At 47.1% G+C, this 22,592-nt stretch overlaps 2 protein-coding genes across 3 annotated transcripts in view; one reads left to right on the top strand and one right to left on the bottom strand.

The window, feature by feature from the left end:
* Positions 1 to 6,958: 6,958 nt before the first annotated feature.
* LOC142570937 (uncharacterized) lies at positions 6,959 to 12,940 on the bottom strand. The gene is made up of 3 exons (XM_075679266.1): positions 12,115 to 12,940; positions 9,829 to 11,637; positions 6,959 to 6,984 (listed from the first exon to the last, which is right to left on the bottom strand). The coding sequence occupies exons 1-3, from the start codon at positions 12,938 to 12,940 to the stop codon at positions 6,959 to 6,961; spliced, it is 2,661 nt and encodes an 886-aa protein (XP_075535381.1).
* Positions 12,941 to 20,948: 8,008 nt separating this feature from the next.
* LOC142576198 (uncharacterized) overlaps positions 20,949 to 22,592 on the top strand; it is a 42,247-nt gene continuing 40,603 nt past the window's right edge. The window contains exon 1 of one of the 2 annotated variants that reach the window (XR_012826803.1): positions 20,949 to 21,207. Coding sequence is in view for 1 of the 2 variants with exons in the window: in XM_075686219.1 (XP_075542334.1) it covers positions 21,112 to 21,207 (96 nt within the window). In the remaining variant the exon portion in view is untranslated. The remainder of the gene's footprint in view (positions 21,208 to 22,592) is intronic. The other variant, XM_075686219.1, reaches the window with a different exon arrangement.

Genomic DNA, 22,592 nt, shown 5'->3' with positions numbered 1-22,592 from the left:
CAATATGTAAATCAACGCGCGCGTAATGCAGAGATTGTGGATATAGCTCTCACAGTCAGCCCCCCCCCCCCCCAAGTTGACTTTTCCTCCATTTCCCATTAGCCTCTCATTTTTGCACTTCAATTAGAAACTACAAATAATTTATCCATTGGCACGCGGAGTGGCGCGAGCCAATGGGGCCCTGAACTAAGGGCTCCACCCTGCGAGGAAGTCGCCCAAACTGATGATAAATAAATGTTTTCTCTCTCTCTCTCTCTTATCCTATGCTTTCCGTTTAGAGTGGGAGCAAGTCACTCTCTGTTATCTGTTGTTTTCATATGGGTCTGACTAAAGAATACGTACGAGTGTTCTTATAAAACTGGGCCTCTCGGTTCCCCTTCTTTTTGTCCAATACTTGACAATCGGCTATATTGTGCTTATGGCCTACCAATTAGTCTTTCTTCCAGCCTAGTCATGTAGCAGTTTTATCTCTTAGGTTACAACCAGGGATGTTTTTTTCTTGTAAAAGGCTCTGTATTCTGTCTAGGGCACACAAATACCTCCTTAGCCTTTTATTTTGCTTTTACATAACTTCTGATATTTTTTCAGCAACTGTTTATTATGCGTTTTTGAAAAATTGGTCAGTTTCGAATGCCTGCCATTCTTAGAAAGCTTGTCTGTCACCAGGCTTAAAGGTGTCAAGCGGCTATTGAGGTATTTCTTTTCATGACTGTTGTGATCTTGTGTTTAAAACGATCTTAATTGTGCGTGATAGTTGACTGTCTATTCAATGCAAGCGTGTTCCTAATTATAGTGAGAAAAACATTCTAGCTGTAAATATGTGCGTCTGCGTTTGTCTATTCGATATTCGACACTTACTATTCGTATTCGATTCGTATTTGAAAAAGGCGATATTCGATCGCGTACTTCTAATATTTACATACTAGATTATGAAAGCTTAAATGTTTCATTCTCTTCAGATTGGAAGGTTACAAATACAGCCCGATTCAAAAGAACACAGGCAACGTAGTTTTCTTAGCATGAAAATGCATTTAGTCAGCATATTATCGCCAAATTTCTTGTGCTCCTCGACATTCGTGGTAGCAGAACTGTATTATGTGGAACGCGCTTGGCCGCATGTTATTAACATGACAACGACAATTACCCGAGCTTCGTACAGGTTAAATACCATATTTTCGCCCTTGATCTAGCTGAAAGCCACCGTGAAGTTCTGATTGGTCCGAAAGGCGTGAGAAACGGAAGGCGATTTGTTCAGTCGCGCGTGAACGAGGTAAGCCATTCCGATATTTAAGCTTTTACGCAGTCAATATGTCTTATTCATCTGCTGTGCTCTAAATCTGAACAGAAAACTTATTCCACTTTACGTGCACGTTTAAGAAACCGCAGTGGCATAACTTAATCAGGGGTCCTATAATGCACGGCGTCCCTAATAGCCCGAATTTTGCTTTGAGTAACTAGGCTCGGTAATCTGAATGGTTTTGTCTGTTGTTATGGTCACGACAGCGTTACTGCATTTTGGACCTTTTTTTCTCTCATATTCTTTCAACGGTGGGAGCGTACGTTTAGTGTAGGCCTACCCAACGCGCACTCTTTGAAATAAATGTGAAGTGCCTTTTGACCCATTTTTCTTGTTTCTTATAAGTTTGAAATACGAAAATTGGCACAATCTATAGCGACGCAGCGATGTCTATTACTTGCACTCCGACAAGGCATCCACTCTTACAGTGAGAGTACAAAACCAATGACTACGTGCTTTATTTCATAGGTCTTAGAAGAACGGTTGTGGCTGTTTATAAATATTACATTCATTGTCTTGTTGAAGTTTTGATCCACCTTTAAACGCATTCAGGAAACTAGATGATCGTCTTCTGAGTGAACAGACAATACTAACACACCGTCCCCACCGATCATCGGCTCAGAAGGCAGTGAAGGCACTTTTCGGCTTTCTGAGGACGTCTGGCTTGTGCGAACGCCTTTGACTCTGTAGTCCTGTTCGTTGCACGTCTCTCTACCACTCTCTCTCTCTCTCTCTCTCTCTCTCTCTCTCTCTCTCTCTACATTCTTTATATTCCCTTTCTCCCTTCCCCCAGCGCACGGTAGCAAACCGGAGTTTTGACTGGTTAACATCCCTGCCTTCGTTTTATCTCTCTTGCTCTCTCTCTATCTCTCTATTGATCCACCTGCCGAGTACGCATCACTCAGAAAGTTGTAATAGTTCTAACTTAAGTTGGAGCACGTCCTCCGGGTTAATCGTTTGAGAAGCGAAGCTTTCTTCGCACCCATTTTCCCCATTTTGCGGGGGCTGGCTGCTGACTTGCACTACGGATCACGAAGTGTCAAAGGCTCGAACTATCCTCGTTGGCCTGTGGTAGCTGTCGTTAGCTTCATTAGCCTCTGTATGTCATTCTCTGAGTGCGCGATCTACCATTTTTCTTTTTCTTTCTTTAAGCCGCCGCCATCGAAATGCGACCGCCGCGGCTGGTAATTGAACCGGTGACCTCGTTGCCAGCCGCAGATATACTTAACTACTCAGTCACCATGGCGGCTATATGAATAAACAACGTTCGTAGCATTAGTGGCATTTACGTAGCTACTTGGGTGGATCTGAATCAGTTGCCCCGATCAATTTAACATTCACAATGTTCCACTGACTGAAGGGATACTGAGATGAAAGTGAGGCTTACAAAAAACGTTACACTATAAGAAATGGCTCTGTCTGAGGAGCGGTAACATTCACGGATAGTTGAGCCGAAGTTTAAGAGGACAAGATAACTGAGCTATATCACGGAAATGGACAAAAGTTACGTTGTGAGAAAGATGATAAAGACTGATCGTGATATGAAAAATAAAGTTGGCTTGAGAAGTGCTGGAAAGACACTCTGAGCGAGATGAGATATTCAAAAAGTTGAGGAATTAGGGGGTAGGTGATGTAGGCGCAGTTGAAGGAAAATATGAAAAACTGAGGCGCAATGTTGTTATGTAATAGAACAGGATCAACAGCCAATAAAAACATTTCATTTGCAGACCCATTTGTCAGATATGTTTCCTCTTTATATGACACAAGCCATACAGGTATGTTTTTGCATTGAAATAGGAAATCAATTGGCGAAAAAAGAAAAAGAAACTAACGAAAGGAAAAAGTACGATAAACGCTAACTGATGATCGAAGGACATAGTCACCAGAAGCGTCAAAACCATTGTTTATTCTCTTAGTAAGAAAAATTCAGTCCCCACGTATCCTTCTTCTGCGTCAAAGGAAGGACACTGTCCAGGAAGTGCCATAGTTAGCAATAAAGCAGGTCATGCGTTGACCTCTTCTATAATTTGATATCAAAACCACCTGTACGAGCCGAACATCCGACTTTAGAACCAAGAACACCGTTCACGTTCAGGGAACGCGATTGCTTCTTTCATGGAGTTATGACGGTCGGTGTGCCCACCACTAGGCTTTACAAGCGCATTGTTTTGCCTCGTCATAACGAATAGGCATGATCATCTTTTCTGCTTACGGCACGGCGAGCAGGGCGATGGAAATTCAAATTCAGGACCACAAGAAAGAGCAAAGTGCACGTACCTCAGTTCCACTTTTTTCCTTAATACATGATATCAGAGCTTTGAGACCGTTGTCGTCCAACCCTGCAAGGTGATCGAATAAAGAAACCACAATGACATCGTTAGGACAAGCAGGTGGCGTGAAACCTTTGTTCCCCGATTCCGCGCTGGGAATTTTATGACACATTTCTTTGTTTTGCGAATTAGTGTTTAGCAATAGCAAAACAGGTGTTTTTCAATTTGTGTGCATATTTTTTTTTATTATCATTCAAAGCGTGTATACTTGAGGCTGGCATCATGGATGATGCCAGGTGCTCCTTCTCGATTAGCGAAACATTGTTGGCAAGGATTAATAATAATAATAATAATAATAATAATAATAATAATAATAATAATAATAATAATAATAATAATAATAATAATAATAATAATAATAATAATAATAATAAAGTTCTAGGGTCATAGAAGCATCAGAAAAGCTCATTTCACACCAAAACGCGAAATTTCCTCCGCAAGTCTTGAAAGTTTGTCAACAAAACAAATAAAAATAAAACTTGAACGCTGTTCGTGGTGAATTGTTGTTGTTGTTGCCTTCTTTCGCGTATGAGATTGCCAACGGAAACGCGCATTTCAATCTTTTTGCCGCACATCCTCCACTGCAAGTCGCATTGCGCGAGAATGTGTCACTTGTCTCTGCGTTACTCGTCTTCGCCCTTGAAATACCGAGAGACAGGACCTGGTGTTAGTGCTTGCTTGCTCGCTGTTGCGGCTTAGGGTGGCGTTAGGGCAAGGAATCCACCGAGCCCATTGACGGCTACGTCAGGTTGTAGAAAATGAAGGAAAAAAGGGTTTATTGGCTTAGTTACACGGCTCCAGTTACGGAAGCCCACTCCATGCAGGAGCAAGTTAAACGCCCAAGTTCACATCGGGACCCTCTCTCCCGCTGCACAAAATGTATCCGCTTTTGATACCGTCGTCTTCCCTAGGCGAGTCGACTAGGCACTCTGAAGACTGCCTAGCAGCAAATAACAGTCGTCGAATTGGTTGCGATACCACGCCCATGCTCGCAACGCTCCACAGTATAACCCAGCCTCCGAAGCCCGATGGTATGGAATATGCGGCAGGATAGCAACCTGCGAATCCAAGGTCGCCGTTGTTGTTCGGTGGCATTTGATGGTGGCCCCCTTTCATCATTAGTTCAGGCTGTCAGGTAATGGCAGGGGGGGGGGGGCGTAGTGGCTTTTTGTGGACCCGTCAAGAGTCTGTGTCCGCGCTGCGTTGACCATCTGGATATGCGCTAATGGATAGGTGGGGGTCAGCCTCATGGCAAACATCTAATTAACTATGAATCTAAGGTCGCTGTCGTTGTTCGGTAGCATTTGATGGTGCCCCACCCCCCTTATCATTAGTTCAGGCTGTCAGGTAGTGATGGGGGTTGTGGCCTTTTGTGGACCCGTCAACAGTCGGTATCCACGCGCTGCGTTGACGCCTGGATAGGCGCTGATGAATGGGTGGGTGTTTGCCTCGTGGCAAACGCCTAATTAACGCCTTTGTGGTGTTGAGACGTAACGCCACAGTACAGACCCTTGGCCTGTCAATGGGCAGTTATTTTAACACGGCCAGGGGAAGGACATAAAATGCTAAATTACAGCGCGGGGACGCTAGTCCGCCAGCCCGTGTATGAGCACACATTATGCATCAAGGCGAACACGACTCATGCTTTCGGAGATATACTTCGGTTCTATCCCAATGCATAGTTTATAGTAAACTTATAAAAGGCGCACGACTCACTGCAGCTTCTGGGGAGTTGACTGGGTTGGGCCCAGACGATGCTCAAGAAAGCGACGAGCAGGAAGCAAGAGAGTGTCGTCTTCATGGCGCTTCGTTCTCGTTGGGTCTAACCTTGTCTGGGCCGACGGCAGAACGGCTCGTTTATAAGCCCGCGGAGCCGGTGCTATCGCACGCTAAACAGCGATCGCCGGTCTGAACGATAAATAAACGAATAACAACAACAGCCGCGAAACGCTAGAAACGCGTCGGAGCAAGGCCCCACCCACGACGCTTGTGCGAAAACTCCCCACTCAGCATATTTGCTACAACCGATAGCATTTCTTGGGGCGCGCCAGCTTTCAGTCAGCTGAATGTCTGCCTTCCTTGGCAGAGGAGGGTCGGCGAGGGTCGTCTTTGTTCATGAGTGGCACCAGCCTGTACCTTGTCCAATTGGCGAATAGCTGTAGAAGTTTACACCTGAACAGAAAACTAACGCCAGTATTACAGGCACGCTGCTAAAGCAAAAATAAATGAATAAACATAAAAAATAAGGAAATAAATAAACAAAAAAAAGAAAGAATAAAAAAGGAAACAATGAGAAACGCTGCGACGGCTAAACAACGTGGTATAAAACGTCAGCAGCGATTCTGCATCAGGTTTCAAGGTATATCGATTATCTTAAAGGCGCCAGCTAACGGTAGCCCGTACTTAAGGATGCAGCTGCTGGAACTGTTTTCACATGGAATGAAAAAAAAAAAGAGCATAAATGTGCAAGCCCCTGATGTACAGTAAAATTATTCGTACAGTAAGAAGTCTGCTTTCAGGGATTACGTGGCGGAGTTGGTGGCGCTATAGGTGAAATGCTTCCACTAGGGGCAATCCCAAAAAATGCATTTAATTCACGTAATAACGTTTTTTTTTCTTACGTGGAAAACGCCAGTCGCTTGAATCAGATACGTTAGCTTTCTATCACGAGATAAATAATGAGGATTATTTGGCTGTTGCAAGGCATCTGGTTGCGAAAGGAACACGGTTGGACACCTTATAGGCGTGGAGTGTGGCTCAAAGAGATATTCGCTTTATTATAGCGGAGAAACGGGTGCCATGAACATACGTATGACAGGTGTGACGCTCATGCAGGTGTGCCATGTTGCCGAACGTGGCAGACTCGCTGCTCATACATGTTTTTTCTTTAGTTGGGGACGAATAGAGAGTCAGACATACCTCTGCTTGCTTGTCAAAGAAACATCTGCGGTGATGGGGGCGCGATAACCTTTCTTTTTTGGACGGTCATGTCGCCTCCGGTCAGAATTCTTCTTCTTTGTCACTTGTGCGTTCTTTTTCTTTCTTTTTCTCGCAATTTTATTCTAAAGTAGAAAAGATTGAGCAAAGACAGGGAACTAGAGAATGAATTATGGGATGCGGCCCTGCACCTTGGGATGTAGAATGCAAGTGATGAAGGCAAAATAAATGAGTGGAGTTACGCCACTGCGCCGCCTCGATGGGCGCAGTGTTTCAAGTAAGTCCGTAGTCGTTACGGAGGAGAGCAGGAGCTTGCAATTTTACTGTGAAAACATCTACTCGATGCCAGCAGGCAGGAACCTTCAAATCAGAAAGCGTAGAGTCGTTTGGCTTATCAAAGACTGAAGGGAGTGCGTATCTCTGCACACAAGACCGAGAAAAGTCAGTGCTGAGATTTGCGATCGCTTCACGAACTGTACTTTCAACTGTGCCAGTTCGAGAAACAATGTATAGATGTTTGTGAACGACAGGCTCTTGTAGTAGGCCGATAAGTTAAAAGTAGGTAGGCAGAACACGCAACGACGAGATTATAAGTACAATTAAGGCTCGGCGAACAACCATGACGCGGGGTATACAGAAATGTCCTGCGTCTTTACTATCCACCGAGTAATGTCATTAGTCGCGCGTCGCAGAACAGAGCTATACGATGTTTTTGAACACATGACGCATATATGACACAGAGGCGCTGATTCCCACCGCCGCAGACATGACCGCATGAGTAACTGTCTACACGCGTCCTGTATACATGTTGAGCGCTGGACCTCACTATCAAGAAAGTATCCCAGGCTTGCGATTTTCTCGGCGCAGAACGTTTCCGTGTCGATGTAATTACCAATGTGGCATCACTGCAAGCCACGCCATAATAGGTGTTTGGGTGTCTCTCTCTCTCTACGTATAATGTGTAGGTTCTGATGATTGCGCGGGTCTCTTTGTTTTTGAGCTATTCACGACATGTTTTTGCCAGGTTCCCACACTACACACTTGGCCAGAAGTGGATCACTACGACGGATTCGCAATTATGTTGCGGATTCAGCACGTTTATCCAGAGAAATTCCAAATAGTGCATGGAGACGCCATACAATGTTCCGAAGGCAATCTTGGTAGCTGCGCTAAGTGTCTTTCCACTGACCTTGATCCGGCTGAGCATTGTTCGTATTCATGATTGTGCTCTTCCTTAACGGCTCATGGAAGTGAGAAGCGATAATACCAAGTGTAATAACACTCTAACACAAGTTCGCTACGAAATCTGTGAATCTTTAGCAAAGCAGCGCCTTCAACATTGACAACAGGAGAAATACGGGCTAACCGACTTTGCTGCGCCGGATGATGCGTTAGACTGGAGCAATACACTGAAAGTACTGGGCGTGCCTCAGCCCACCCTAGAATGAAATTTCCAGCTAGCACTGAGAAAAATATTGAACCGTCCAGTGGACGTAATAACACCGTTCAAAAAGAAGAAATCAAGCAGCTCTACTTCGCAAAACACACAGGTAATTGAAAATACTCTCGTGGAAAATTGTCTTATACCTCGCGAATCATATCAAGATGGGCTCTCCGGCGGCAGCCGTCCTTGATAACGTCGCACCTCTCTTCGCCGGCGGCGAAGACACGCCAACACGCACATCCTGTTCAAAGGGTACGAACCAGACAGCGAGTATACTTGATCCAAGTCAAAACAAATAGAGCTATGCCTCTCCTCGCAGAAAACCCTCGCAGCATGGAGCTCTTCTTTTTAAAGCGACAGGGCTGTATATGCCGAGTCAGGCATTCTTCAGGCTCCGCAGCTATTGACCCTAAGGTTCTGCTTACTCTTGGTGTGAGTCGAACTCGCGACCGCAGCGTGCGAGTCGAGTGTTCTACCTCGCAGCTACACTGTAGTAGCTATGAATCAGCTACGGAATACCGCGACCAGACAGCGCCGTAACCGTAAGGTTTATTTATTTATTTATTTTGCTTTTTCAAAACTACAAGCTAGAAGGCTCAAGCTAGACGCGCAAGAATTCAAAAATGCAGTAACAGGTTCAGTATTTCAGAGTGCCAGAAAATATAAAAGCACAAAGTACGAAAGTGCCAAGAACAACGTGTGCAACCTTATACAAAGCAGTTAGGGAAACGACAGTCACGTGAAATAGCCACTGCCTCATTCTACAAATCTGAGGCAGCGTCATACCCCCCCCCCCCCCCTTCCTTACAGGCCATCCGCGTGTTAGGCATGCTGGTGCAGAACATCACGCAGAACTCGGAAGCCATCCAACGCCTCCGAACCACAGCCTACCAAATCAACGGCCTAATCCGCCGCATTGCCACTCGCCGCAGGGGAATGCGGGAGACGGACCTCTGCCGCCTCACACAATCCTACCTCATTAGTAGGATTGTCTACACATACCCTTATTACCACCTCCGCCGCAAAGACGAAGAGGCGGTAAATAGCATCATCCACTCGGCGTACAAGGCGGCAATGGGACTGCCCCAGTCCGCCAGCACACAGCGTCTCCTCCAGCTTGGAGTATACAACACCCTCACAGAGCTGATGGAGGCACAGAATACTGCACAGACACACCGCCTTTGTCGCACCAAGCACGGTCGTTACATTCTTAACCTTCTTAACATCAACCCTACAGGTGACATCTGTAAATGAATGCTCGCGCCTTTGGGCTAACTCTAATTGCTGTCGCTCTTGGACGACTCCGCTAAATTTTGCTGCGCGTTTACTAAGGTCGACGGCGTCGGCCGTGCACGCAGGAGCCTCGAAGGAAGGAACTTTACTCGTTGGGATACGTTTCGAGACTGGTTTATTTACAAAAGATAGATCGAAGAAAGGAGAAGGGAAAGGGAGAAGTTACACAAAGTCCACGTTCTCTTTTGGCCGCACCGAGGCCTTCGTCCTTGTCGGGGCGCCCGCGCCTCGCACTGAGTAGGCGGTTCGCCGAAAAGGCGGTGGAACGGATCAGGTTGTTTGTAGATGCGCCGGCCGGCACGTGCTGCAGTGGGGCGCCTCTCGTCCGTTCGCCGGCTCCCTCTTTCCCTTGTGTCGTCGGTCCCCCAACCACGGGTGCAACAATGTATGGTGCTCGTTGCGACTTTCAACATCCTCCCCCGCAATGAGCGCCGGCTCATTCCCGGCCACCATTGTTAGCACAGGCAGGCACCATTTATCCCATGTCTCCTGTAAATCTGAGGGAACCCTTTCGTCCCACGCCGTACCTCGCTCCCAGAGGCTCTGGAACATGATCTTTGCCGTGATGGTAATGGCCGAGAGAAAGCCAAATGGGTCAAAAATGCGCGCCGAGGCCTGCAATACGAATCGCTTCGTGTCTTGCCGACTTGCCAAAAATCCAATCAGGGCGGTCATCTCAAAAACGAATTCGTCTGTGTCAGGCCTCCACTCTACACCGAGAATCTTTGTGGGGCCTAGCTCCGGTAGAGTTTTTTGGGCGCTTTCAGTCTCGGCAAATGATGCAATCAGTTCTGGGTAGTTTGATCGCCATTTCCTGAGGTTCATACCTGCAGCCTTGAGTATGGACTGCGATTCCCTGATTATGCGCTCTGCCTCTTCTACACTGTCGGCACCAGTAACCAAGTCGTCTACATACAGGTTGTCACTCAGGATCTTGGCGGTGCGAGGAAATTTCTCCTGTACCGTTTTGAGATGATGACTTAAGGTAGCTGCGAGGAGAAACGGGCTACATGTAACGCCGAATGGCACCCTTGTCATGCGGTACTCTTTGATTGGAGGGAGCGCGTCGCCCTGCCCTGGTGTACTTTGATACCACAGAAAGCGGACAGCGTCGCTCGCACTCTCTGCAAGCTCGATTTGAAGGAAAGCCTTTTCTATATCGGACATTATGGCCACATTATGCACTCGGAATCGAATCAGGATGTCCGCTAGGCTTGGATTTAGATTAGGTCCTGCGAAGAGGACGTCGTTCAGTGACAGCTTTCCCGCCGCTTTGGAGGAGGCATCGAATACGACTCTCAACTTAGTTGTTTCGCTACCAGGCCGGACAACACCTCGGTGCGGCATGTAGTAAATGGGCCCCAGCGGGGACTCACCCAGTTCGTTCGCTTCCTCGGCGTGTCCAGCCTGCAGGTAGTTCCTGATTGCCTGATCGTAGTCTAGAACGGTTTCTTCATGTCGGAGCAGCTTCGCCGTTAATGAGTGAAGTCTGTGCGATGCTATGCTCTTGTTGTCTGTTAAGTCTGACGCGTTTTCTTTCCATGGGAGAGCTACTTGGTATCTACCGTTCTTCTGGGTGATGGTTTCTTCAAAGGCCCGAAGAACGCTGTCTTCTTTGGCGGTCAGATGTGTATCGTTGACGATCCCAAGGTGTTCCAGCTCCCAGAATGACCTCAGTTGACGAGAGATTTCGTCGGGTGCTGTGGTCACACCTACCCGCATCACTCCGGTGCTCGATAGAAAGGTTGCGACGGACGATGTAGACTCTGTGCCCTGCAATGTCCATCCAAACGCAGTCTCCATGGCCACGAGCTTCTCACCAAGACGCTTGACATTTCCTGTTGCTATATCACAGTAGTGATCGGCCCCGATAAGCAGCTCAACTCCAACACCAGGATGGTAGCCGTCAGGCAAGGTGTCAGCAAGCTGGAGGTCTTGTTCACGAGCGATGCTAGCCGTGGAGTCGTCAGGTGGTGGGAGGAGGTCTCCGCAGATCTCGGGCACCTCTAATGCTTCGATCCGAACTCTGGTGTTGTTGCGCCAGTTTCGCAGCCAGCATTCCACGCGATGACACCTTCTTTCTTCAGACGGTCTCTCGCTTCCGAAGGCGTAGATAGCTAGCTTCTCCCCTCCTATGACGCGAAGATTGAGGCGCCGGGAAACATCCTGTCGTACAAACGTTCTCTGGCTGCCACCGTCAAGCAGCATTCTCACCAGAGCACTGTTGTGCTGGCCCTCCGCATACGCTCGTGCAGTCTGCAGAAGCACACGGGTCTTTCCCAGTGCTGGTCCCACCTGAAGCGATGATTGCACTGCTGTCTCTGCTGGTGCAGCATCTCCGATTGAAGGAGGGTGTGTCGGTCTTTGATTGAGCTCGCAGACGCCAGTTGCGTGTCGTCCAGAGCATTTGGCACACTTCAGCCACCTTGCAGTTCTACATTCAGCGGCACGGTGCTTCTTTTTCGCACACTTGTAACAGCGCCTCTCTCTTGACATCACCTCCTTTTTCTTGGCCATGGGCACGGGGGCGACACAGTTCGCTGGTTGATGTCCCTCTGCACCACAAAATGCGCATTGCGTTTCGCCGTCGGTTACGGTTAGAACAGATGCCGATGGGTTTTGCAGACGAACATCCCCTTTGATTGGCGCTTTCTGTCTGATAGCGGCGTCCTGGTACCCACGGCGTAGTGCACTCTGTGCTCTCTCTCTGCTCTCAACCTCCTCTCTCATAAAATCGAGGAAACTGAGAAGCTCGTGTTCTGGCGTTTCAGGTGAGGCAGCCTTCCGTCGGAAGTACGCCAAGCAAAGCTCACTTGGGATACTTTTACGAAGGACGGTGAGAAGCAACGTGCCGTAGGTGCTCGACGACACTCCCAGTGCCTCTAGACTTCGGACTCCCGAGCGGATTTCGTCGTAGAGGCTCCTCAGCCTTTCGATGTCCCGCAGATCGTGCACTGGGCGGACGTCAAGCAAGCGCGACATGTGGTCCTCAATTATGACGTCCTCCTTCCCAAATCTCTCAATGAGGGTCTTCACTGCGATGTCGTAATTTCTATCGCTGATCGGCAACCCCTCTATGGCAGCGGCGGCTTTTCCGGTTAGATAACTGGTTAAGTATTGGAACTTCGCTATTGCAGGCAGGGTGCTGTTCTTGTGAATAGTCGATTCAAATTGGTTCCAAAATTTCTGCCATGAGCGCAGGTCCCCGCTGAATTTTCCGATTTCTAACTTCGGTAACTTGGTTGTTGCTGATACTGGCTGGAATGTCGCAGGTGGAACGGAACCGATGTGGTATGCTTCCTGCTCTGATGCGTTGCCTGTGACTGACGGAGTTGTCGACCGGCTCTCGTTGGCTGTCTGACTCCTGAGAGCTCTCTTGATCTTTGTTTTGATGGAGCAGATCTTCTCCGTGTATGCAGCGCAGGCTTCTAATTCTGCATCTAATTCTTGAAGATCTATCTTCTTTTCGATGCTCTCGTTAACAGATTTCAACTCATCCGCTTGTTCGAGGATAAGGTCGAGGTGTTCCTCAAGCTCACCGACTTGGATGGTTGGCGATTGCAGTAGGTCGCTGGCAGCTGCGATGATTTTTTCGATTGCTTGTCGCAGGGCAGCTTGCTTCTTCTGTAGTCGTTCCATGGCGCTTTCGATGTCAGCAGGCGAAGTATTCCCGGGTTTCGGCACCAAAAAATGTAAATGAATGCTCGCGCCTTTGGGCTAACTCTAATTGCTGTCGCTCTTGGACGACTCCGCTAAATTTTGCTGCGCGTTTACTAAGGTCGACGGCGTCGGCCGTGCACGCAGGAGCCTCGAAGGAAGGAACTTTACTCGTTGGGATACGTTTCGAGACTGGTTTATTTACAAAAGATAGATCGAAGAAAGGAGAAGGGAAAGGGAGAAGTTACACAAAGTCCACGTTCTCTTTTGGCCGCACCGAGGCCTTCGTCCTTGTCGGGGCGCCCGCGCCTCGCACTGAGTAGGCGGTTCGCCGAAAAGGCGGTGGAACGGATCAGGTTGTTTGTAGATGCGCCGGCCGGCACGTGCTGCAGTGGGGCGCCTCTCGTCCGTTCGCCGGCTCCCTCTTTCCCTTGTGTCGTCGGTCCCCCAACCACGGGTGCAACAATGTATGGTGCTCGTTGCGACTTTCAACAACATCCACCCCGCTGCTCCCCTCCCGACTAGAGTCTGCAGTCGGCTGGTCATCAAACCCATGGCCAAGAATATGCTACCCGGCCGCCACGATAGGCGCCGCCAACTGAAGACACAAGCCTTGGACGTCACATACTCCGCCGACGAACATGCCATGTACGTGGACGCGGCGAAATGCGACTCTAACACATACGTGGCCTGCGTAGCGACGCCAACCACCACTTCCATCAGCGCCGCCACAGTGCGCACACACTCCTCCACCGCTGCAGAAGAGGTCGCGATCGCGCTAGCCATCGCGGATCCCCGCACACGCACGGTTCTCAGTGACTCTAAACAAGCTATCCAACATTTCTCAAAAAACTCACTTTGTCTCGCCGCCGCACATATCCTCCGTAGTTGCGCTCTCGACAGAACTGTAAGCTTAGCGTGGGTACCTGCTCACGCGGGGAACTCTGGGAACGAAGGAGTCGACCGTTTAGCCCGAGACCTAACTAACCGGGAGGCCGGCCCCTCGAACCCGGATGCTCTCGCAGAGGCTCCCAAATCCTATGCTGACATTACTAACTTCTACAAGGAGACGAGACGCGTGTGCCCGACTCCCCACCTCCCCACCCCGACCTCGACCGAATACAAGTCACCATGCTTCGCAGACTGCAGACCGACTCCATTCTCAGGGTATTCATTCTAGTCATTCAAGTCATTCTAGGCTTTATTTGATCACTGGCGGGAATTACGACCCCGTCTATACTAAGTGCGACCACGAAGTGTTCGCCACTCGGGCACACATTTTCTGGGGATGCGAGGGTAACCCTCCCCCACAAATCATTACTGCCAGCTCCCTCCGAGGAGGGTTGGAACCAGCTGCTGACAAGAGCAGACAAGAAAACACAACTGGCCCTCGTCTCGTGAGCCCAAGACTTCGCCCCCTCCTGGGAGCCATACACTAAGCCTACTTGCTCTAACTTCGAACTCTGCAGTGGCAAATAAAGTTGTTTCTCTCTCTCTCTTCAGGTGAACTGTGTCAGTCAGCAATTGAACGGGGATAGAATGAATACTTGAGCATATTTGTCCTTGAAAAATATAGGGTTAAGGAAAGAGAAGGCGAGTGACTGTTTAGCTTGTTTGTATAGTGATGAGTGTCTTGTTCGTCCGACCTACAGATCCCAAAGCCAGCACCTTACCGCTACGCCACGCCGGCAGACCTGGCTCCGGACAGGCCGCCATTGGAATCTGAACCTGGCAACGTTTAACGTTAGAACGCTATCTAGTGAGGCGAGTCTAGCAGTGTTATTGGAGGAATTAGAGGGTAGTAAATGGGATATAATAGGGCTCAGTGAGGTTAGGAGGACAAAAGAAGCATATACGGTGCTAAAAAGCGGGCATGTACTGTGTTACCGGGGCTTAGCGGAGAGACGAGAACTAGGAGTCGGATTCCTGATTAATAAGGAAATAGCTGGTAACATACAGGAATTCTATAGCATTAACGAGAGGGTGGCAGGTCTTGTTGTGAAACTTAATAAGAGGTACAAATTGAAGGTGGTACAAGTCTACGCCCCTACATGCAGTCATGATGACCAGGAAGTCGAAAGCTTTTATGAAGACGTGGAATCGGTGATGGGTAAAGTCAAAACAAAATACACTATACTGATGGGCGACTTCAATGCCAGGGTAGGCAAGAAGCAGGCTGGAGACAAGTCAGTGGGGGAATATGGCATAGGCTCTAGGAATAGCAGAGGAGAATTATTAGTAGAGTTTGTAGAACAGAATAATATGCGGATAATCAACACCTTTTACCGCAAGCGGGTTAGTCGAAAGGGGACGTGGAGGAGCCCGAATGGTGAGACTAGAAATGAAATCGACTTCATACTCTGCGCGAACCCTGGCATCATACAAGATGTAGACGTGCTCGGCAAGGTACGCTGCAGTGACCATAGGATGGTAAGAACTCGAATTAGCCTAGACTTGAGGAGGGAACGGAAGAAACTGGTACACAAGAAGCCAATCAATGAGTTAGCGGTAAGAGGGAAACTAGAGGAATTCCGGATCAAGCTACAGAACAGGTATTCGGCTTTAACTCAGGAAGAGGGCCTTAGTGTTGAAGCAATGAACGACTATCTCATGGGCATCATTAAGGAGTGCGCAATAGAAGTCGGTGGTAACGCCGTTAGACAGGAAACCAGTAAGCTATCGCAGGAGACGAAAGATCTGATCAAGAAACGCCAATGTATGAAAGCCTCTAACCCTACAGCTAGAATAGAACTGGCAGAACTTTCTAAGTTAATCAACAAGCGTAAGACAGCGGACATCAGGAACTATAATATGGATAGAATTGAACAGGCTCTCAAGAACGGAGGAAGCCTAAAAACAGTGAAGAAGAAACTAGGAATAGGCAAGAATCAGATGTGTGCGTTAAGAGACAAAGCCGGCAATATCGTTACTAATATGGATGAGATAGTTCAAGTGGCTGAGGAGTTCTATAGAGATTTATACAGCACCAGTGGCACCCACGACGATAGTGGAAGAGAGAATAGCCTAGAGGAATTCGAAATCCCACAGGTGACGCCAGAAGAAGTAAAGAAAGCCTTAGGAGCTATGCAAAGGGGGACGGCAGCTGGGGAGGATCAGGTAACAGCAGATTTGTTGAAGGATGGTGGTCAGATTGTTCTAGAGAAACTGGCCACCCTGTATACGCAATGCCTCATAACCTCGAGCGTACCGGAATCTTGGAAGAACGCTAACATAATCCTAATCCATAAGAAAGGGGACGCCAAAGACTTGAAATATTATAGACCGATCAGCTTACTGTCCGTTGCCTACAAAGTATTTACGAAGGTAATCGCAAATAGAATCAGGAACACCTTAGACTTCTGTCAACCAAAGGACCAGGCAGGATTCCGTAAAGGCTACTCAACAATAGACCATATTCACACTGTCAATCAAGTGATAGAGAAATGTGCAGAATATAACCAACCCTTATATATAACTTTCATTGATTACGAGAAAGCGTTTGATTCAGTCGAAACCTCAGCAGTCATGGAGGCATTACGGAATCAGGGTGTAGATGAGCCATATGTAAAGATACTGGAAGATATCTATAGCGGCTCCACAGCCAGCGTAGTCCTCCACAAAGAAAGCAACAAAATCCCTATAAAGAAAGGCGTCAGGCAGGGAGATACGATATCTCCAATGCTATTCACAGCATGTTTACAGGAGGTATTCAGAGGCCTGGAGTGGGAAGAATTGGGGATAAAAGTTGATGGAGAATACCTTAGCAACTTGCGATTCGCTGATGATATTGCCTTGCTTAGTAACTCAGGAGACCAATTGCAATGCATGCTCACTGACCTGGAGAGGCAAAGCAGAAGGTTGGGTCTGAAAATTAATCTATAGAAAACTAAAGTATTGTTTAACAGCCTCGGAAGAGAACAGCAGTTTACGATAGGTAGCGAAGCACTGGAAGTGGTAAGGGAATACATCTACTTAGGGCAGGTAGTGACCACGGATCCGGATCATGAGACTGAAATAACCAGAAGAATAAGAATGGGCTGGGGTGCGTTTGGCAGGCATTCTCAAATCATGAACAGCAGGTTGCCACTATCCCTCAAAAGGAAAGTGTATAACAGCTGTGTGTTACCAGTACTCACATATGGGGCAGAAACCTGGAGGCTTACGAAAAGGGTTCTGCTGAAATTGAGGACGACGCAACGAGCTATGGAAAGAAGAATGATGGGTGTAACGTTAAGGGATAAGAAAAGAGCAGATTGGGTGAGGCAACAAACGCGGGTAAACGACATCTTAGTTGAAATCAAGAAAAAGAAATGGGCATGGGCCGGACATGTAATGAGGAGGGAAGATAACCGATGGTCACTAAGGGTTACGGACTGGATTCCAAGGGAAGGGATGCGTAGCAGGGGGCGGCAGAAAGTTAGGTGGGCGGATGACATTAAGACGTTTGCAGGGACAACATGGCCACAATTAGTACATGACCGGGGTAGTTGGAGAAGTATGGGAGAGGCCTTTGCCCTGCAGTGGGCGTAACTAGGATGATGATGATGATGATGATGATGATGATGATGATGATTGTCTTGTTTAAAACAAATATGAGAATTTGAGTCGATTTAACTTACGTCTTGTCTGTAAGGCTGTCATATCGTTATCTTTCGTGAGCTGTGAAACAGACACGCTGCGATTATACTTTCCAAAAAAGAAAAAGGTTAGGTGCACAGAGGCTCGAAGGGATCACGCTTATAAAAACATAAAACATAAAAGAGTGCAGTTTGGGTCAGAGAGCAAACGGGTATAGGCGATATACTAATTGACATTAGGAGAAAGAAATGGCGCTGGGCAGGGGATGTAATGCGCAGATTAGATAACTGTTGGCCCATTAGGGTGACAGAATGGGTACCAAGAGAAGGGAAGCGCAGTAGAGGAAGGCGGAAGAGTAGGTGGTGCGACGAAATCAGGAAATTTGGAGGTGCTAGTTGGAATCGGTTGGCGCAGGACAGGGGTAATTGGATATCTCAGGAAGAGGCCTTCGTCCTGCAGTGGACATAAAATAGGATGATGATGATGATGATGATGATGATGATGATGATGATGATGATTAAGTCGGCACTAGGTCGTCCATCACGCAACGTGAACGGGGTGGCGGCTGAACACTATTTTAGGTGAAAGTGACCCATGTACGCTTCCCAATTGTGTGCTCAAAGAAACAGTTTGTTTGAAAGATGTCCAGGAGGCTCCCGCGTACCACTAAAAATGGAAGGAAGGAAGAAGAAGAGAGCTGGGGAGGAAAGTATTCGTGGTGGCATTAGAGGCGAACGTCAAGGCCATTTCTTGCGGCCCTATATATATGTTACTTATGTTTTAATCAGAAGTGTATGCAAGTTGGTGGCTTCTTTCTCACTAAGAGCGCAAGTGCGGATCACTCAGTCTACGCAACGGCTTTTGCTGGTTCTTGGCAGGCTATGTTCACCGCGCTTCAACCGGATCCGCCACAATCTCCATAAGCCTCGCCACTGACACCCGGAACGCGCTGCTTCCGTATTACAACTCGAGTGAAATGCATGGCCATGAAAAGTGACCGTGGACTTAACGTTGACGTAAATATAACCCTTAGTTGGGATTCGGTTTTCAAGAAGGAGTCATTGGTGTTAGGTCTCGTCAACTCAGACTTAATACCGACAGCAATAACCAGAGGTATTCGCAAGAGGTATAAGGAGTATACATTTCGGAAGGCGCGTATCGCGCTGTAATACTTGCCGTCACCAACTACATTTCATGAGCAGTGAAACGTTTACGGAGAAGCACAATCGCTGCAAACGTCGCAGGTTTAGACACAAACAAAAGCTTTTGAATTGTATCAAAATGCAGTGTAACGTTAAAATGATACCGCATTCTTTTAAAAAGTCATCGGATATGAATGTCGCAAATTCGGCTCGCTGAAATCTTGCTGCGCGTTGTGGATGGTGCCATTGCGATTCACTGTCATTAAAAAAGAAACAAGGTTCTGTTTCAAAATTAAAATCAAATTAGTATATGCCTACCACATTCATAAAGATTCTGCCTCATGTGTTAGTAAGACGTCTATCACTTTACACGATAAAGAAGTAAACTTTATTAGTGGTATAATCTGTTGAATCTATTTGCACATCCTACATGCACCACGTGCCCTGTTTGTATACACATGTATATACGCGTGCATATACATATTGTAAGGCAGACAAAACTTTAGGCACTCGAACGACGGGCGGGAGGACAAAAGAGGAAGTTGCAGAAATAAACGAGGCGTTCGCAGAGACGGCGTCTTGTCTGCTTCTGGGATCATTACAATGGCACAGCCGCGAAGACCCTGCTTTAAACTGTTCCAGCCTTACGTGCGCCCTCGTGGGCCCTCGGCGTGCCGGGACCCTCCTGCCAAGGAACGACGCGTACGTGGACGGCGTACGCTTCGTGGAGCCCGCTAGGCTACCACCGACGCAAGTACACACCACAGTCTCTGGGCACGGCGCGGGTGGCTCTCACCAACCGCGCCTTCTCCTCACAACCGCCAGAGCCATCTTCGGCAGCGCAGCACGTCGCAGCGTGGCCTTGTGTAATGAAGACCGAGGCACACTTGGGCTCGGGCGATCGGTCAAAAGAGGAAGAAAAGTCAGAACTAGGCGTTTGCATGGACGTCGTCTTGTCTCTGCTTCTTTAATAATTACAATATATATATATATACATATATATATATATATATATATATATATATATATATATATATATATATATATATATATATATATATATATATATTACATAAGGCGGACAGGCATTCTTTAATGTCCGTCTTCTGCTGGCATGTTTCAAAGACCTACGTCCATAGAATGTATTACAATAGAAACCTAAGCCGTTGATGTATGTTCATCATGGTACAGCAGCGCTACGGCAAAGAGAGAAGAACGGAAAGCGGATGTTCAATTTCTCTGGTCTTCTCTCTTCATTGTCGACACTGTCGCAACAGAGTGAGTCGCTGCTAAGCACGAGGTCGCGGGATCAAACGCCGGCCGCGCCGGCCGCATTTTGATGGGGGAGAAATGCAAGAAACACTCGTGTACTTCGATTTAGGCGCACACAAAAGAACCCCAGGGGTTCAAAATTGATCCGGAGTCCCCCACTTCGGCGTGTGCCTCATAATGAGATCGTAGTTTTGGGACGTAAAACGCCATATATATATATATATATATATATATATATATATATATATATATATATATATATAAATTAAATTAAATTAAATTAAATTAAATTAAATTATGGGGTTTTACGTGCCAAAACCACTTTTTGATTATGAGACACGCCGTAGTGGAGGACTCCGGAAATTTCGACCACCTGGGGTTCTTTAACGTGCACCTAAATCAAAGTACACGGGTGTTTTCGCATTTCACCCCCATCGAAATGCGGCCGCCGAGGCCGGGATTCGATCCCGCGACCTCGTGCTCAGCAGCCCAACACCATAGCCACTGAGCAACCACGGCGGGTATATATATATATATATATATATATATATATATATATATATATATATATATATATATATATATATATATATATATATATATATATATATATATATATATATATATATATATATATATATATATATATATATATATATATATATTAGCTCTGTCTGGTCTCCACTCGGCGTAAATAAGCCATCCGCTCACACCGTATCGAAAAAAAAGCTTTAAATGCTCGCGACAGGTGCTGTGTCAAGGTATGTCATGTCAGGAAGTGGGAAAACTACGTTCTCTCTCTCTTTCACCAAAGGCTGAAACACGTGCCGCACTTTTGACAGGTCATTTGATCAATGTTATGGTACTCAACTCAAAGGCGCACTTACGCCTCGACAGTTGTAATTATAATCGCCCCATTCGCCTGTACAACGCGCCGCTGCCTTCGCGCCTATTGGTTGATGTCGGCCGCGGGCGGAGCCACTAGCAGTAAAAAAGGATGCCATCGATCCAGGACGAGTTGGTCGCGTTAGACGATGCAACGTTAGCCACTTGTATCGACACTCGCACAGGTCATCATACCGTATTGAGGAAGCAGCGCACTGACCAAGACAAGGCGCAGAGACAGAAGAATAGACGACACTCGCTGCTAGCATAGTTGATATGGCGTTTCTCATCTCCGTGCTGGTGGCCATCGTCGTCACTTCGAGAGTCCAGAGCGACACCCATGAAGATGGTGATGTGATCGACGTTCGCGAGGTGCGTTGACTCCGTTAATTTTTTTTTTTGCCATATAGTAGAGTTCCCAGACACTATAACAGGATGCTCGTCAAGTTTGGGCCTCTGAAAAAAGAAAAAGCACTGCGTGCCAGGTCAGAACTAAACGCACACTTTATGTGAGCAAGCGCTTAGATTTAATGCATTTTTAATTTCACCCACGTGGGTATTTCTTGTGAAACAGTTTCGGAGCAAATAGTCCCGCCTAATGCACATCAGCATTTCACTACGCCGGGATGCCACAACACTGGCTCAATATGACAAATCAGCTCTGCGGTAATTCTCAAAGTCGAAGAAGTTACTCAACCTTGCGGGTTTCCGCAGGGTTGATTTGCCAGATTCAGTGTCCTTCGAGTTGTTGATTAATGTGGCTTCGTTGTGCAATGTTTTAGCCTCCTGGTTAGCTTAGGTTGTAGAGCGACTGCCTCGGAAAGACTGCCCCGGAAAAGACCAATTTTTCTTCGACCACGAAGCATTTTTGTAGTTTCGTGCTATCGTGAGGTCAAAAATAAAACTCACTTTCTACACTGCCTCATTTAATGAAGTCTATTCATGTACCATTTCAGTTTAGTTGTACACCTTGATTCTACAGCAAGGATCGTCCAGTTTCCTTTCAAAAACTGGTCAGTGAAATACTTTTTCCCACCGCGGCCTGCTTAGGGAACTGGACGGATGAATAATGGCATTTTTAGCTACAGTTCTTGTACGCTGTTTCAGAATGACGCAGTGCGACTACAAAATGTCGACTTAACAAGGTTCACCTCAGGCTGAGGTTAATATTGTCAAGCCTGACGATGTGTGCACGCTACCTAATAGCACAAGTGCAAATGACTGCCTGGCGTTTGGTTGCTATTCTTGTACGCTACTGCAGAGCGGCGCAGTGCTGTGACGAAACGTCGACTTGACAAGGTGGACCTTCAACTTTGTTATAGTTGAGGCACAGTGTACGTTACCTATCAGCACAGTTGAAAATTAGTGCTCCTTATTTGCTAACGAACTGTTAAATACCTCTAAGGATTCACATCACTGATAAGTTCGACTTCGCCCTGAAATCTGCTAGCCGCCTCATTAGCTCAAATGGTAGAGCGGCTGCCCCGGGAAGGCGGTGGTCGCGGGTTCGAATGCCGAACCAGCGCGAATTTTTCTTCAACTGCAAGGCTTTTTTTTCCAGGAACCCCTTATGGGTTTCCTTGGTAGCAATTGCTACGATTGGGTGGGTGTCTCATTTTCCCTTTATTAATTACTTCTCTCCATCTTGCGGGTTTCCACATAACTATTACGTCGAACTCTTGCCTTTGATTCGAGTTGTTGATAAGTTCGACTTCGCCCTGCCATCTGCTAGCTACCTGGTTAGACCAGATGGTAGA

Source organism: Dermacentor variabilis, chromosome 1 (assembly GCF_050947875.1).
Source record: "Dermacentor variabilis isolate Ectoservices chromosome 1, ASM5094787v1, whole genome shotgun sequence".
Taxonomy (NCBI): domain Eukaryota; kingdom Metazoa; phylum Arthropoda; class Arachnida; order Ixodida; family Ixodidae; genus Dermacentor; species Dermacentor variabilis.
The sequence above is the reverse complement of the archived record's forward strand: the minus strand, read 5'-3'. Positions and strand labels throughout refer to the sequence as shown.

Coding starts and splice junctions, on each gene's coding strand:
- LOC142570937 (XM_075679266.1), bottom strand. CDS start 12,940: ATGGAACGACTACAGAAGAAGCAAGCTGCCCTGCGACAAGCAATCGAA. Junction 11,638..12,114: donor CCTTCGTAAAAGTATCCCAA/GTGAGCTTTGCT, acceptor CTTCAATCGGAG/ATGCTGCACCAGCAGAGACA. Junction 6,985..9,828: donor CCAGAGCCTCTGGGAGCGAG/GTACGGCGTGGG, acceptor TCTTGTGTGCAG/AGATACGCACTCCCTTCAGT.